This window comes from Hyla sarda, chromosome 3 (assembly GCF_029499605.1).
Source record: "Hyla sarda isolate aHylSar1 chromosome 3, aHylSar1.hap1, whole genome shotgun sequence".
Lineage (NCBI taxonomy): Eukaryota > Metazoa > Chordata > Amphibia > Anura > Hylidae > Hyla > Hyla sarda.
The window spans coordinates 371,543,740-371,559,944 of record NC_079191.1 but is presented as its reverse complement, the minus strand read 5'-3'; the positions used below and the strand labels follow the sequence as shown (position 1 = coordinate 371,559,944).

General features: G+C 43.3%; 1 protein-coding gene across 5 annotated transcripts in view; it reads left to right on the top strand.

Annotated features, from left to right (window-relative positions):
• Positions 1–16,205, top strand: part of FERMT1 (FERM domain containing kindlin 1) — a 125,697-nt gene that overhangs the window by 59,222 nt on the left and 50,270 nt on the right. For 2 of the 5 annotated variants that reach the window (XM_056567829.1, XM_056567828.1), the window contains one exon: positions 15,509–15,687. In XM_056567829.1, coding sequence (XP_056423804.1) covers positions 15,537–15,687 — 151 coding nt within the window. In that variant the 5' untranslated portion in view covers positions 15,509–15,536. Of the gene's footprint in view, positions 1–11,736; positions 11,743–12,967; positions 12,988–13,508; positions 13,530–15,508; positions 15,688–16,205 lie in introns of those variants that run through there. The other 3 variants (XM_056567831.1, XM_056567830.1, XM_056567827.1) reach the window with 3 other exon arrangements.

The window sequence follows — 16,205 nt, the reverse complement described above, 5'->3', positions numbered from 1 at the left end:
TAGAAATAAGTGTTCTAGTTACCCCAATACAGAGGCGTAACTTGTAGCTTTTGGGCCCAATGCAAAATCTGCAACGGGGCCCCATGTGCCAATTATAATACTGGTCTCCTATGGGGCAGATGTGCTCCTTGTGTTTAAGAGTTTGTGGCACATCATTAATAATATCATTACTATGCCCCAATCTGGAGAATGGGTACTCAAGTCTTATGCATGCACAACACTTCCTCATTCATTGCCTGTGGAGCTGCCAGAGATATTCAAGCACCCTGGAATACACCTAAAACACCCTTAAAAACCCTTAAAACACCTACAAACTCAGAACCAAATGTCCACATATCAATACAAACATCCTAATATTCTAAACTGTACATCTTGTGATATATTATGATTCCACCTCCCCCCCTACTACACCTGACATAATATGACAAGAAGAGACCATTTTCCTATACACCCTATGTCCCATTTTAGGGATGTAGGGTGGTTTCAGTGGTATGACACCACTGTGAAAAAAACAGTACTAGTAATGTTCTGCCAATATGGCCAATGTATGCCTGGAAATAATTCCTACTCAGTTAATTCCTTTTTGTTTTTATAAGAGTGACTTTACAAGTTGGAACCTCAACCAGATAATAACCTCATTGCCTGTTTCTAACAATTGCATGGTCCTATACGTATCACATTCTGGATGCTAACAAAGCGTATCAAGGTTATGTGGCAAAACTGTATATGAGTAGTAATGTACACATCATTATCTGGTTTTGCAACATGTCCCCAATAAGTCTGGTCAATACTCAACACTTTTACAAGACATGGAGCTGCCACCTGCCACCACCTTATCTCAGAATCAATAGCCATGGGGCTGCCATCTGCCACCATGGGGCCATCATCTCATCTTAGCATCAATAGCCATGGGGCTGTCACCTACCATCATGGGACCATCGCCTTTTCTCAGAATCAATAGCTATGGGGGCTGCCACCTGCCACCATCTTATCTCAGCATCAATAGCCATGGGGCTGTCACCTCATCTCAGCATCATTAGCTATGGGGCTGTCACCTGCCACCATGGGGCCATTACTTAATCTCAGCATCATTAGCTATGGGGCTGTCACCTGCCACCACTGGGCCATTACTTAATCTCAGCATCAATAGCCATGGGGCTGTCAACCTCATGGCTGTGATAAGAAGCATCGTCCACCCCTTATTGTCTTTTGTGGTTCATCCACGTTATTGTACTCTATATTATACATCCTCTTTCACCTTACATTATTAAAAGAAATATGTTAAAATACTAGACCTTATCAGTGACTGATGATACACTACAGCGTGTCTGAACGGTTAGACAGCTCAGGGGTGACCGCGTTTCCCAACATGTTAAACATAGTGAATGATGGCCCTCAATGAGAATTGTTAGGCCCAATACTGAAAAAGTAATTGCAATGTGTCCTTCGAAACTTGGTCTAACAACTAGTACAAGAAAATCAGTAATTTGACAATTCTGCCTCCTCCACCCTTATGGCCTTATCTGTCCAGAGGAATCCATTTTAATATATAACTTGTCTTCTGCTTCATGCTGGTGCCTTTCTGGACCGTGATTACAACAGGCCAGGCCTATAAATTCCCCTTGTTCCATTATGTCATTATGTTTAATATAATGTTATATAATATAAATGCAATACATATCCATAACGCATTGATATAGGGAGTGTTGGCTTTCTTTATATTATGACATATATTTTTGACATATACAGCATTTCATGCAAGGAAGTAGTTTCCTATTAACAAGTGTAATAGATGTTCAACCCCACAAACGACTTTCTGTCTGTTTTTAAAGGTTTATAGATTGTTCCTTTTTCTAGCAGGCACATATTTACAGGAAAACCACTGCCTTAGGCTAAGGCTACATGGCAGTCCGTAAGAAACAGAAAATATCGGCACTCACCAATTCAGCTTGCAAGTCTTCTTTATTGAAGCATACTTACAAAAAGGGTACAGAAGAGAAGGGTAGTGGGGGGACAGTCGATGGCGACCGAGCTCCTGTTTTGCACGCTTGGCGTGCTTCGTCCGGCCATTACCATGGCCGGACGAAGCACGCCAAGCGAGTGAAACAGGAGCTCGGTCGCCATCCACTGTCCCCCCACTACCCTTCTCTTCTGTACCCTTTTTGTAAGTATGCTTCAATAAAGAAGACTTGCAAGCTGAATTGGTGAGTGCCGATATTTTCTGTTTCTTACGGACTGATCTGTATATTGCTTGCCCTATCTGAGCACCACCTACAGCAACATAGCTACACTTGTATCCATCTCCCGTCTTACACCCCAGGACACCACCAGCAGTGCCGCACCACCTCCATTGTGAACTAAGGCTACATGGCGACTTTGGCTGTGACATGGGGTCAAAGATCCCTGTGTCGTTTTCCCTGAATCATATCATGTAAGTGTATGGGGTCATTACTGCAACCCCAACAATCAGCAGAAACTTATCCAGGAGTCATTTTTAGTCGCGGTCACAAAACAAATCTATTCACTTACGTTACAACAGTGTATCACGATTGTAGCAACACAACAATCTTTGGCCACGTGAATCGTGTTGCCTGCAAAAGTTGCTCTATGGGACTAGCCTTGAAGAGAAATAAAAGAAGTTCATTAGTCAGTATACACTATTCAGTCAGTATACACTATATTACTTATTACCAGGAGAATGGGGCTGTATTGGATAGCTTTATTTTCTTGCTTTGGATTCAGGACAAAATAAAGAAATTATGACATGCCTACTAGAAAAGGGATTTTTGTATTGTATTGTCTTTTAATATGCCTTTTTCATGTACTACACCCTGCATCACAATCCAGATGAAAGCCTTTTCCCTGAAGTACTGGCTGTACTGAGAGCTGGATAAGTCAATTAAACTTTAACATAGAAACTTTTATACATGTTAGTTCAATATAAAAACAATTCTTAACAGAATACTTATTGAATGGGGACACAAAAGGAGTTGTCCAGCAAAATAAACAACCTGTGAATGGTGTCAAAAACCATAATAAAGCAACCTATTAATATAATGTTATTTGCCATAGTGCACAGATCTTCCATTATCAGCTCTGCTCTCTCCCTTTTAGCTGTGACATGATATTACATTCTATGAAGGCAGAGCTCCCTCCCTTCTCCCCCTTCCCCATCTGTTTGCTCAGGAGGAGACCAGTGATGTTCATATTACTGCTCATGAGATTTTAAGGTAGCAGTAAGCCTGTTCTAAAATAAAACTACTGTTACTGCGAAAGGCTTCTCACTGCCTTAAAATCTAAGAAACACTCATTTGAGCATCCCCTTATCACATCAATGGTCTCCTTATGAGAAGAAACGAGGGGAGGTTGAGCAGGGACGGGAGCCCTGCTTTAAGGGACTTTGACATGATGTCACAGCTACAAGGGAAAGAGCAGAGCTGATATGGCGAGATCTGTGTACTATGACTGATAGCATAATATAAGGAAGTTGTATTATTATACTTTTGACTTGCCTAGTAAAGCAACCTATTAATATAATGTTATTAGCCGTAGTGCACAGATCTTTCATTATCAGCTCTGCTCTCTTCCTTTTAGCTGTGACATGATGTTACACTCTATAAAGGCAGAGCTCCCTCCCTTCTCCCCCTTCCCCATACGTTTGCTCAGGAGGAGACTAGTGATGTGAAGAGGGGGTGCTCATATTACTGCTCATTAGATTTTAAGGCAGCAGTAAACGGTAAAATTACTGTTACTGCGGAAGGCTTCTTACTGCCTAAAAATCTAAAAAATAGTAATATGAGCATCCCCTTATCACTTCAATGGTCTTGTTATGAGAAGACAGGAGGGGAGGGGAGCTCTGCTTTAAGGGAGTGTAACAAGATGTCACAGCTACAAGGGAAAGAGCAGAGCCAATATGGCAAGATCTGTGTACTATGGCTGATAACATAATATAAGTAAGTTGAATTATACTTTTAACACCATATACAGGTTGTTTCTTTCGCTAGACAACCCCTTTAACATGTTACATTTCAACAGTGTTAAAGTGTACCTGTTGTTTGCAAAAACTATTTATATAATGTAGATAATAACATTATGTGTATATTTGTAATATACATTGGTTAACAAATTTGTATATTTTTGGGTGAAAAAAATTCTGTCCCTGCAGCTTTTACCTGGAGACAAAATACAGGATTTTAGGCAGGACAAGCAGGGCTCTTTGCACTGAGAACAAGCAGGACTCTGTGCAGGCTCCTGACTTGTCAATCATCCTGCTGCTTGTCCTCAGTGTACAGAGCCCTGCTTGTCCTCAGTACACAGAGCCCTGCTTGTCCTCAGTGTACAGAGCCCTGCTTGTCCTCAGTACACAGAGCCCTTCTTGTCCTCAGTGTACAGAGCCCTTCATGTCCTCAGTGTACAGAGTCCTGCTTGTCCTCAGTGTACAGAGCCCTGCTTGCCCTCAGTGTACAGATCCCTGCTTGTTCTCAGTGCACAAAGCCCTGCTTGCCCTCAGTGTACAGAGCCCTGCTTGTCCTCAGTGTACAGAGCCCTGCATGTCCTCACTGCACAGAGCCCTGTGTGGTAGCCCTTGGGGGGTGTATGGTAGTGGGGGGGTGGTTTTGGTAGAGGAGGGGTTAATGTTAACCCTATAGTTCTTGACGCCAGGCTGAGGGCTAGTATGCTGAGGTAATACTCCGGCCTATCGCTGCCCTTCCCAGTAACGATAGGTGCATGCATAAAATGACTGAAGGTCCACAAGTTACTTGAACTTGAACTTGGATAACTTTACTTAAATGCTTGCGGTACATCCAATGAACAGTAACAGTCTCTGGAATACAGTCTCTATCTAGTGCAATGACTGACAGTTGTTGCGGACCTTGACTTCACATAAAAGTCTCTGAATTAGGGAAAATTGCGAAGATCCGTCTGGATTTAGGGGATAGATAAGGTCCGGTGATCTTGCGGAGTGTTTAGGGATTGACACACTCACAAATTAGAAGATATCAGCCGTCGCCGCAAAGCTCAGGCCTAAACTCACTGATGACAGCAGCTCAGATCCTTCTCCATTAACAGCCCACGAGGAAAGAGAGTGAGCAATGGCCGCCGCTCCCTTATATGGGCAGGGGTAGGGCCGTTTCTACTGATCCAATCAACTGTCACTCACCGTTACAAGGGGTGATGGGTAGAATACGTCACAGGGACCTCCAAAGGTCCTCAAGCAAAAACCATAGAGTTTACCTGATCACGTGACCCGCAGGTCCTGCTACGCTACGTACAGGTAATTAACTATTTATATAGATTTATACAATCCTTTATATATAAATCCTGAATGATTACTAGATAACCAATACCTAGATGAGAGGTGACTAGGGGTGGACTAGGCAATAAGGACCCGCATGTCCTAGGGACTCTGGCTATGGGGACCTATACACACAGGTACCGGATAGGAAGCGGTAGCGGGACACCACACCTACTTGTCCTCAGTGTACCTCAGTGTACACAGCCCTACTTGTCCTCACTGCACAGAGCCCTGCTGGTCCTCAGTGTACCAAGCCCTGCTTTTCCTTAGTGCACAGATCCCTGCTCGTCCTCAGTGTACAGAGCCCTGCTTGTCCTCAGTGCACAGAGCCCTGCTTGTCCTCAGTGAACAGAGCCCTGCTTGTCCTCAGTGCACAGAGCCCTGCTTGTCCTCAGTGCACAGAGCCCTGCTTGTCTTCAGTGCACAGAGCCCTGCTTGTCCTCAGTGTACAGAGCCCTGCTTGTCCTCAGTGCACAGAGCCCTGCTTGTCCTCAGTGTACAGATCCCTGCTTGTCCTCAGTGTACAGAGCCCTGCTTGTCCTCAGTGTACAGAGCCCTGCTTGTCCTCAGTGTACAGAGCCCTGCTTGTCCTCAGTGCACAGAGCCCTGCTTGTCAGCCCACACTTCCTGTATTTTGTCTCAGCACAGAGACACACAGATAATAGCTGCAGGGACAGCATTTTTTCACCCAAAAGTATACACATTTTTTAACCAAAGTATATTACAAATATACATACAGTATAATGTTATTATCTAAAAAGATTTTGACAGGTAGCCTTTAAAAGAAAACTAGGATGTAGAGTCACAGACAAGGAATATGTCAATTGAGTCAGCGAATCCCCGCCCATTGTGCTCAATTCACTGAATTTAGCAGAGGATCTTCTGGGGGGACATATCTCAGGACCTACTGGACAAAGTGACCCCTTGTTGGACTCCTGTTCACCCACACTATAACCCAGTGTATTGGGTTAAGTGTGGGTGAACAGGCTAACAGTTTTCCTTTAAGGTTTGTTAATGCTTAATATGCAGCAAATTCTTTCGCTTATGTCAGTAACCTGGCAGAATGAGATGCCGATTAGTGATGAGCGGCAGGGCCCATATTCGAATTAGCGATATTTTGCAAATATATGGACGAATATTCATCCTATGTTTGCAAAATTTGCATATTCGCTATGTTCGTTCCCATTTTTTTCAAAGTAAAAATTCGTAATTAAATTCGCATAGTGCACAGTGTCCTCTGGAAGTGCCGATATTGGAAGCAGGGAGGGATTTGGTCAGTAAGTATAAATATATGCAACCTATCAGTGTTAAAATAGCCAAAAATCGTAATTTTTTGTAAAAATGTCATGATTTTTTGCATTGTAAAAAAAAACTACAAATGATATTGGCTTACTTTTACTATGTACATGAAGGACAACTTGTGACAAAAAAACAATGTCAGAATTATCGTGATTGGCAAAACGTTACCAGAGTTATTCTCTAATAAAGACAGACATCCCCGATTTGAAAAAACAGGCCTGGTCTTTCAGGGGCGTACAGGTTTATTTGCATTGGTCCTTAAGGGGTTAAGTGTGAATATAACCTAAGCAAGAGAGAGAATTCTCAAGGGAAATGAGGTAATACTTGTCACTTTCCCTTTGCAATAACAGCTGAAGGTCGGAGGAAGGGCTGGGAGGGCAGCTTGTTCAGGACAGTAACCAGGGGTCAAGTCCAGGGAAAAAAAGTGTAGGAACTTAGTTCCCATGTGTTCCTGCAGGACTTGAGCCCTGGCAGTAACCATTGTTGTTCTAGGTCAGTGTTTCCCATTCAGTCTGCCTCCAGCTATTGCAAAACAACAACTTCCAGCATGTCCGGACAGCCTTTGGCTATCCGGACATGCTGGAAGTTGATGTTTTGCAACAGCTGGAGGCACCCTAGTTGGGAAACACTGTTCTAGGTAGACAAAATGATAAGATTTCCAAGTTCTGAGAGAATAAGGGCGGGTTCACTCTACAGAATCCGCGGATGGAAAAATTCTGTCTGGAGATCCTGAGTGCAGCCTGGACTGGACACTGCCATCCCGACTGCCATCCTAAAAAGCGGATTCCACCAGAACTTTGAGCATGTGGAATCCCATGCAGGGCTGGTGCATGGATTTTTGCCACCCTAGGCAAAAGCTAATTTAGCGCCCCCTTGACTCCACTTTTTGGCCCACCCTTTAACATGCCCTTTTACTACTGGGGTGACCCACTGTAACAAGCCCCCTCCACATGTAATTAGCTTACTGCTGGGGTGACACACTGTAACAAACCTCCTCATCATGCTGCTGGCTGAGTGAGTGGTTCAGATTTTGTGGTTGTTTAACTTTCTTGCGGCAGGCAGAGCGGCACAACTCCCCCCCCCCCCATCAAGAGGGTGCTCTAGGCGGCTGCCAGCCCTGATCCCATGACAAAATTTTGTTCCCACATAACTTCCATACGGCTGGAGATATTTCAATACCTGGTACACATATTACAGATATGAGGACGGGATGGGAGGTCGGTATAGGAGGTCGAGATAGGAGGTCGAAATAGGAGGTCGGGATAGGAGGTCGGGATAGGAGGTCGAGATAGGAGGTCGGGATAGGAGGTCGAGATACGAGGTCGAGATAGGAGGTCGAGATATGAGGACGGGATATGAGGCCAGGATAGGAGGCCAGGATATGAGGACGGGATAGAAGGATGGGACAGGAGGTCGGGATAGGAGGTCGAAATAGGAGGATGGGATAGGAGGTCAGGATAGGAGGTCGAGATAGGAGGTTGAGATAGAAGGTCGGGATAGATGGACGGGATAGGAGGATGGGGTAGGAGGACGGGGTAGGAGGTCGAGATAGGAGGACAGGATAGGAGGATGGGGTAGGAGGACAGGATAGGATGTTGGGATAGGAGGTCGGGATAGGAGGACGGGATTGGAGGTCGGGATAGGAGGTCGAGATAGGAGGTCGAGATAGGAGGTCGAGATATGAGGTCGGGATAGGAGGCCAGGATAGGAGGATGGGATAGGAGGATGGGATAGGAGGTTGGGATAGGTGGTCAGGATAGGAGGACTGGATAGGAGGTCGGGATAGGAGGTCAGGATAGGAGGACTGGATAGGAGGTTGGGAAAGGAGGTCGGGATAGGAGGTCGGGATATGGGGTTGGGATATGACAACAATATATGAGGATGGGATATGAAGTCAAAAGCTTCCTCCTTTGTTTATTTTCCTCCCCAACAAGGATTAGGAAGGAAAAATCGGGCAACGCCGGGTATTCAACTAGTTGACTATAAGGCTGGGTTCACACATATCAGACGTCCGGCATAGTTTCCCTCCGGTGTGCACTGGAGGGAAACTGATGCTAGAACTGATTCTATTCATTTGAATGGGAAGTTGGACACAGAGCGTCGGTCAGGGGAACGCAGCTTGTTGGGTTCCCCTGTCCGGCATCCAGAAACAATGTACTCCGGATGCCATACAACTGATGACAACTTGTCATCAGTTGTGGCATCAGTTGCATCCAGATGCTGGACGTATGTGAACCCAGCCTTACAGAGAGTGAGTGAAGCTATATTTATAGATTGGTGGGAGTCTCAGCCTCAAGACCCTTACAGATCAAAACATTTGGCATGTGTGCATAATATGTGAAATGTTTTTCTTTAAGCAGTACTGTAACAGGTCATTGTGTGTTAGCTTCATTTCATTTCAATTGAAAGGATGTTTTTGTATTTTTTATGTAGAACCTATATAGCTAATACTGTAGACAACAATCTCTGTTTTCATAAATGAGCCTCCATTTTTTCGGTAGTCTTGTTGCTTCTTTTTGTCGGCATTCATGGTCGTCTTATATCCTGTGGTTTCCTGGAGTCTCCGTTCTCAGAAGCTTCTCATAGCTGCAGGACTCCATGTTTGACTGCATGCAGACACAAGCACAGGCATGCTTCCTTCAAAGTCTGAGCTCACGGTGCCTGCCCTCAGGAGAGTGATACTATCAGGAATGTAGATAAACGGGATGAATGCCTTTTGTGCATATTTTTAGCTGTAAATTCCAGATTGCAGAATGTCAATAGCTGTAATAAGAGGGATTTCATGTAATCTTGCATTTCCAATAGAGAACGTACAGGCAACGCCGTTGCTTCAGTGTCATTTCTAGCAACTTAGAGACTTTATAAGATGTGCAAACACATAGCAACGCTATCAGCAATAGGTTAACCTGAACTACTATACATACCCCCATTGCCGGTATTTATACAGCACATTACATTATACAGTATGTACTAAAAAGGTGCAATACAAACATCATTGTACTACAATAGTAAACTATCACCTGAGGAATTGACCATAAATGTAAAATAACAGATGTCTGGAATGGTTTGTCTGCCAGATATTACCCACAATCCCAACTTGGTTCTATAGATTCCTCTAGGACAGTGTTTTCCAAACCGTGTGTCCCCAGCTGTTGCAAAACTGCAACACCCAGCATGCCCGGACAGCCTTTGGCTGTCCAAGCATGCTGGGAGTTGTAGTTTTGCAAAACACTGCTCTAAGTTGTGCACAAATGTACACTGCTAAAAAATAAATAAAGGGAACACTAAGATAACACATCCTAGATCTGAATGAATGAACTAATCGTATGAAATATTTTTGTCTTTACATAGTTGAATGTGCTGACACCAAAAGCACACAAAAATTATCAATGGAAATCAAACTTATCAACCCATGGAGGTCTGGATATGGAGTCACACTCAAAATCAAAGTGGAAAACCACACTACAGGCTGATCCAACTTTATGTAATGTCCTTAAAACAAGTCAAAATGAGGCTCAGTAGTGTGTGTGGCCTCCACGTGCCAGTATGACCTCCCTACAATGACTGGGCATGCTCCTGATGAGATGGCTGGACAGTCTGTGGTGCAATGTGGCGTTAGTGGATGGAGCGAGACATAATGTCCCAGATGTGTTTAATAGCATCAATGCCTTCCTCTTGCAGGAACTGCTGACACACTCCAGCCACATGAGGTCTAGCATTGTCTTGGATTAGGAGGAACCCAGGGCCAACCCCACCAGCATATGGTCTCACAAGGGGTCTGAGGATCTCGGTACCTAATGGCAGTCAGGCTATCTCTGGCAAGCACATGGAGGGATGTGCGGCCCCCCAAAGAAATGACACCCCACACCATTACTGACCCACCGCCAAACCGGTCATGCTGGAGGATGTTGCAGGCAGCAGAACGTTCTCCACAGCTTCTCCAGACTCTGTCACATCTGCCATATATGTTCAGTGTGAACTTGCTTTCATCTGTGAAGAGCACAGGGCGCCAGTGGCAAATTTGCCCATCTTGGTGTTCTCTGGCAAATACCAAACGTCCTGCACAGTGTTGGGCTGTAAGCACAACCCTCACCTGTAGATTTCGGACCCTCATACCACCCTCATGGAGTCTGTTTCTGACCATTTGAGTGGACACATGCACATTTGTGGTCTGCTGGAGGTCATTTTGCAGGGCTCTGGCAGTGCTCCTCCTGCTCCTCCTTGCACATAGGTGGAGTGGCAGTCCTGCTATTTGGTTGTTGCCCTCCTACAGCCTCCTTTACATCTCCTGATGTACTGGCCTGTCTCCTGGTAGCACCCCCATGCTCTGTACACTACACTGACAGACACAGCAAACCGTCTTGCCACAGCTCGAATTGATGTGCCTTCCTAGACATTACCTGAACCACTTGTGTGGGTTGTAGACTCCGTCTCATGCTACCACTAGAGTGAAAGCACCGCCAGCATTCAAAAGTGATCAAAACATCAGCCAGGAAGCATAGGAACTGATAAGTGGTCTGTGGTCACCACTTGCAGAACCACTCATTTATTGGGGGTGTCTTGCTAATTGCCTATAATTTCCACCTGTTGTCTGTTCCATTTGCACAACAGCATATGAAATTGATTGTCAATCAGTGTTGCTTCCTGAGTGGACAGTGTGATTTCACAGAAGTGTCATTGACTGGGAGTTACATTGTGTTGTTTAAGTGTTCCCTTTGTTTAAGTGTTTCCCTTTCTTTTGAGCAGTGTAGTTTCAAAGATACCCATCATTGCTTACCAGCAATAGAAAAGCTACGATAATAAAAAAATAAAAAAAACACAGTATGGATAACTAATAACATAAAAAACCAAAGTAAAAGCTGGGCACACACACTTGTTTGGACAACAATTATCATTCCCAATACCCTCACACACATTCTTACAAAATTATTATTTTAGATTATTTTTATATATATTTTTTTAACATTGTATACATCACAACATCCTTAAAGTGTACCTGTCATATGACAGAAAAAAATTATATTTCTATATGTTACTCACTAGGTCATGCAGATTCTCTACGAGTCTTTTTTTTTCTTTTTTATGTGTCTAGTGTATTGAAAAAAGCAGAGAAGGAGCGCTCCATGGTGTAATATCGCCAAATCAAAGTAAGAAACTAGATGATAGTAGCGCTTACCAGAACAAGTTGTGCATGGGCCAGCACAACTTGGGTGATGGTATGTGACAATGATCCACTGCTGCCGTGCCACCGGTGTAGCAATTGTAAAACAAAAACCTCCAAGGAAAGTGGACTTCAGGCGCGATGAGCAAGAACCTTACTCTGTTCACAGTTCTGATTCTTCTAGCTGTTGCTTTAGTTGCTGCTGCTTTCGGGTATCTCCTATCATTATGAAGACCACCACACTCCACCAATGAGGGATTTGCTGGTGCTGAGGGCTCTATACTGAGCAGCTTCCCACAGCATCTACAGCTTGTCTATCAGTAACTTGACTACAGGGGGGCAGGTGGCAGTAATTGCACCCACCACTCTTTTGCCTCCTCACTGAATTTGGAACTCAGGGAGAAGCAGGATCACTTCCTATTTACAGTACAGTGACAGCAGCTTCAAGCTTTACGTTCCCAAAAAACGTTTTGCTCCCTGTAGTCAAGTTACTGATAGACAAGCTGTAGATGCTGATCAGTATAGAGCCCTCAGCACCAGAAAATCCCTCATTGGTGGAGTGTGGTGGTCTTCATAATGATACACAAAGGAGATACCCGAAAGCAGCAGCAACTAAAGCAACAGCCAGAAGAATCAGAACTGTGGACAGAGTAAGGTTCTTGCTCATCACGCCTGAAGTCCACTTTCCTTGGAGGTTTTTGTCTTACAATAGTGTATGTATTTGGCTCACAAATTTCTCCAAACTGCTGCTCACTGATTCTTACATCCTTTGCTGAGGAAGGGGCTTGTCTGAGGGAAGCACTGAGCCCACCTTCACTCACAATGCATTCACTTCCTCCCTGAGTCTGCTGTGCTGTTCAAGTCTCTTCATCCAATCACTGCATGCTGCTCTGTAACCCACTGAGGGTGCTGGACTCCCTGAACTTTGGGGGAGATTTATCAAAGCCTGTGTAGAGGAAGAGTGGTGCAGTTGCCCATGGCAACCAATCAGATTTCCTCTTGCATTTTTCACAGGCCTCTTTAAAAATGAAAGATAAAATCTGATTGGTTGCCATGGGCAACTGTACCACTCTTCCTCTACACAGGCTTTGATAAATCTCCCCCTTTGTCCCAACCTGTGCTTCAGCTAGGCCAAAACTGATGCTGCAGCCAAACAGGATTATGTTATCAATGGATTTTCTTTTTTAAAAGCCATGATTTCTAGAAACAGGAGATAACATTTTATCATAAAGTAAATTATAATGGTTAAAGGGGTACTGCTGCAAAAGGTAACGTATCCCCTATCCACATGAAAGGGGATACCTGTCAGATCGAGGGGGCTCCGACTGCTGGGACTACCCGCAATCTCCTGCATGTACTGGGGACAGCTCGGGCTCCATTCATTTCTATGGGAGATTCTAGAGTACAGTACTCAGGCCTCTTTTGCGCTCCCATAGAGAAAGAATGGAGCACGTTTCCACCCGAGCGTGTGCCCTGAAAGGCCCATTCCTTCTGCCCATGCAGTAGATCGTGGGAGGTCCCAATTGTCAGACCCCCTGTGATCTGAACTTTATCCCCTGTCTTGTGGAAAGGGGGTAAGTTACCTTTCGCTGCAGTACCCCTTTAATGTTTTGCTAAAAAGTTTTCGATTCTGACAGTACTCATTTAACCCAAATATTTTTTTTTTTTTAAATATATATATGATTATTTGTTGTATGGAGTCCAGAGTCACAGGGAATCCATGTATCGCTCTATAATCCTGATGTGCCCATGAGGCCAAATTCTTGAAATGATGTTGAGTATATGCTAAGAACTTACCTTATTATCTAGTAGTGATATTTGCTTAGTTTGTCTTCTTTTCTTTCACATCATTTTGCACCTTGCCTTGCGCCATGTATTTTTTTTTTTATCTTCAATGCTGGTGACGCTATGATTGTAGTCAGGGGTCAAGTCCTGGGCAAAAAGTGCAGGAACTCACCCAAGATTTCCACTCAAGGGCTGGTCCTGCAAAACTCCTGCTAATGGGAACAGTGTTCCTGCTCTGGAAAATGTGCAGGAACTCAGTTCCCATGCATTCCTGCTGAACTTGGGCCCTGATTTTAGTGCTCTCAACTAAAGACTGCACTAATGGCCATTAAAAAATCCCATTAAAGTCTATGGGATTTTTAAATTATCCGTTTTAACCTGTCACCCTGTTATGAATTTGTGACGGGAGAAAAATAGTGCATGTAACGTTATTCATAACGGGCTATGACAGGTTAAAAATGGCTAATGTAAAAATCCCATAGACTTTAATGGGTTTTTGTATCGGCCGTTTAACGGCCGTTGTTAAGGATTTTCATAACGGGACATTATAACGGGACTTTAAAACGGAGGAACTTCATAGTGTGAAAGCAGCCTTAGTAGTAATGATGTGTACATTCAATAATCAGAGGATATCACTACTGAATTACATGTTGACTCTTCTACACATCAATATGTGAGGTCGGTTTCAATCCCTTTAAAACTATTAGTCTATGAAATTTGGCTGCCAATTTATTGTACAACAACAGGCTCTTGCACAAAGCTACAGCGGGGGAAATAAGTATTCAACCATTTATCTCACTAAATACAGTTTCTTTGAGACAACAGTACCTGCTAAATCCAGGTCTTTTTTAAGCTCTCCACAAGTGTCCTTAGCTCTTGTGAGGAGCACCTACCTGGCAGAGGAGCACCTACCTGGCCAAATTTATGGTGAAATGATTGTCTTTCCACTTCCATATTATGGCCTCAACAGAGCTCACTGGAACATTCAGAAGCATAGAAATGCACCTGTAACCAACACCATTGTTATTTGCAACAATGGGGTTGTAAGGGTCTCGAAACAGCTCTTTGCTTTTACCCATTGTGAGATGTGTCTAGTGTGACACAAGTGTCCTCGGCTCTTAGACAACTCTTCTGATTATTCTTTTCTCCTCTGTCAAAAATGTTGTGAGAAGCACCTGCCTGAAGCAAAGTTATGGTGAAATGATAGTTTTTCTATTTCCATATTATGGCCTAAACAGTGCTCACTGGAACATTCAGAAGCATAGAAATGCGCCTGTAACCAAAGCTATAGTTATGTTTTGTGACAATTAGATTGTGAATTTCTTGAGACAGCTCTTTGCTTTGCTTGGGCTGTCTCTTCAGTTGGGACTGAACCAGCTGATAATAATTTGCAATGACAAGGGTCTGGATTGCTTTTTAATTACTGATAGATTTCAGCTGTTGTCTTGGCTTTCCATGCCCTTTTGCATCTCTCTTTCTTCATGTGTTCAATACTATTTCCCCGTGTCATTTCACATTAATACAGATTACTTAATTTTTAAGCTTATTTGTTTTAGTTTCTTTGTATGTATGAATTACTTGGGTTGTTACCAACATCTGGTGAAAATTTAATGTCAATAGCCACCTTTGTAAATATATTTAGTAAAAAAAATGGTGACATGTTCAATACTTATTTTAATCTCTGTAAGGGGCTTTCAGGACATGACAATAGCTGTAGCTATACAACTGTTTAAGATCCAAGGGATGCAAATAACTGTTGGAATGTTTTTTTTCCCATCTACAGTAAGTGTTCTACAAAATTAGTCACCAAATAGTCAGCCTGCAGATCAGAGCACATAAATCCACTGCATGTGATGGGGTTTTTAAAACATTATTTCTATGTATTGTACTGCACTATGTTGACAAAAGTCTAAAACAAATCTACCAAACCTATATGTAGCCTAAGACTTTTTTTTATTTGCCTATAGTTCTTCAAAGGTCGCTAAGCTTTCCAAGATGACTCACACAGCCGCTGTTGGGCCAGCATCATGGGAGCTTTGTGTGACTGTCGACCAACAGAATGAGTCAGAAAATCAAAGCGTCACAATAAGAGTGTCTGGAGACCTTCATATAGGTGGAGTAATGTTCAAACTGGTAGAACAAATCGGTATGTATTCCTGTATACCACAATATTTACTACTGTATGATGTCAGGCCTGTTTACTTTTCATTATTTTTTTTAAAAGAGCAATGTTGGCCAAACAAGTGATACTTACCCTACCTCAGTCCTGGGCAGTTCCCGAGCCATGCACTTACTGTATATTCTAAATAAAGTTATTTTATGCACTGGTCATATTGCATTAAAGCGTACCTGTAAGATCACCCAAAAAACAAAACTGTTATATGTTGCTCAGTATCTCATCTGTTTAACTTTCTGGCACCAGTTGAGTAAAAAAAAAGTTTTCCACCGGAGTACCCCTTTAAGCTATACAAAGTCACTTATGGTTACAGTTTAAGAAAGATCACATAATATAATATTTAGTATCATGATCATGTGTAGTAACCTGATTGCTGGTTGTCTTTTCCTTAAAGGAAAACTGTCACATGTTTGCTCCCGCGCTAACCACAGGTACTGACGGATAGTGCGGGAGACGCTGATTCCTATGATCCCTACCTTGGCCGGATC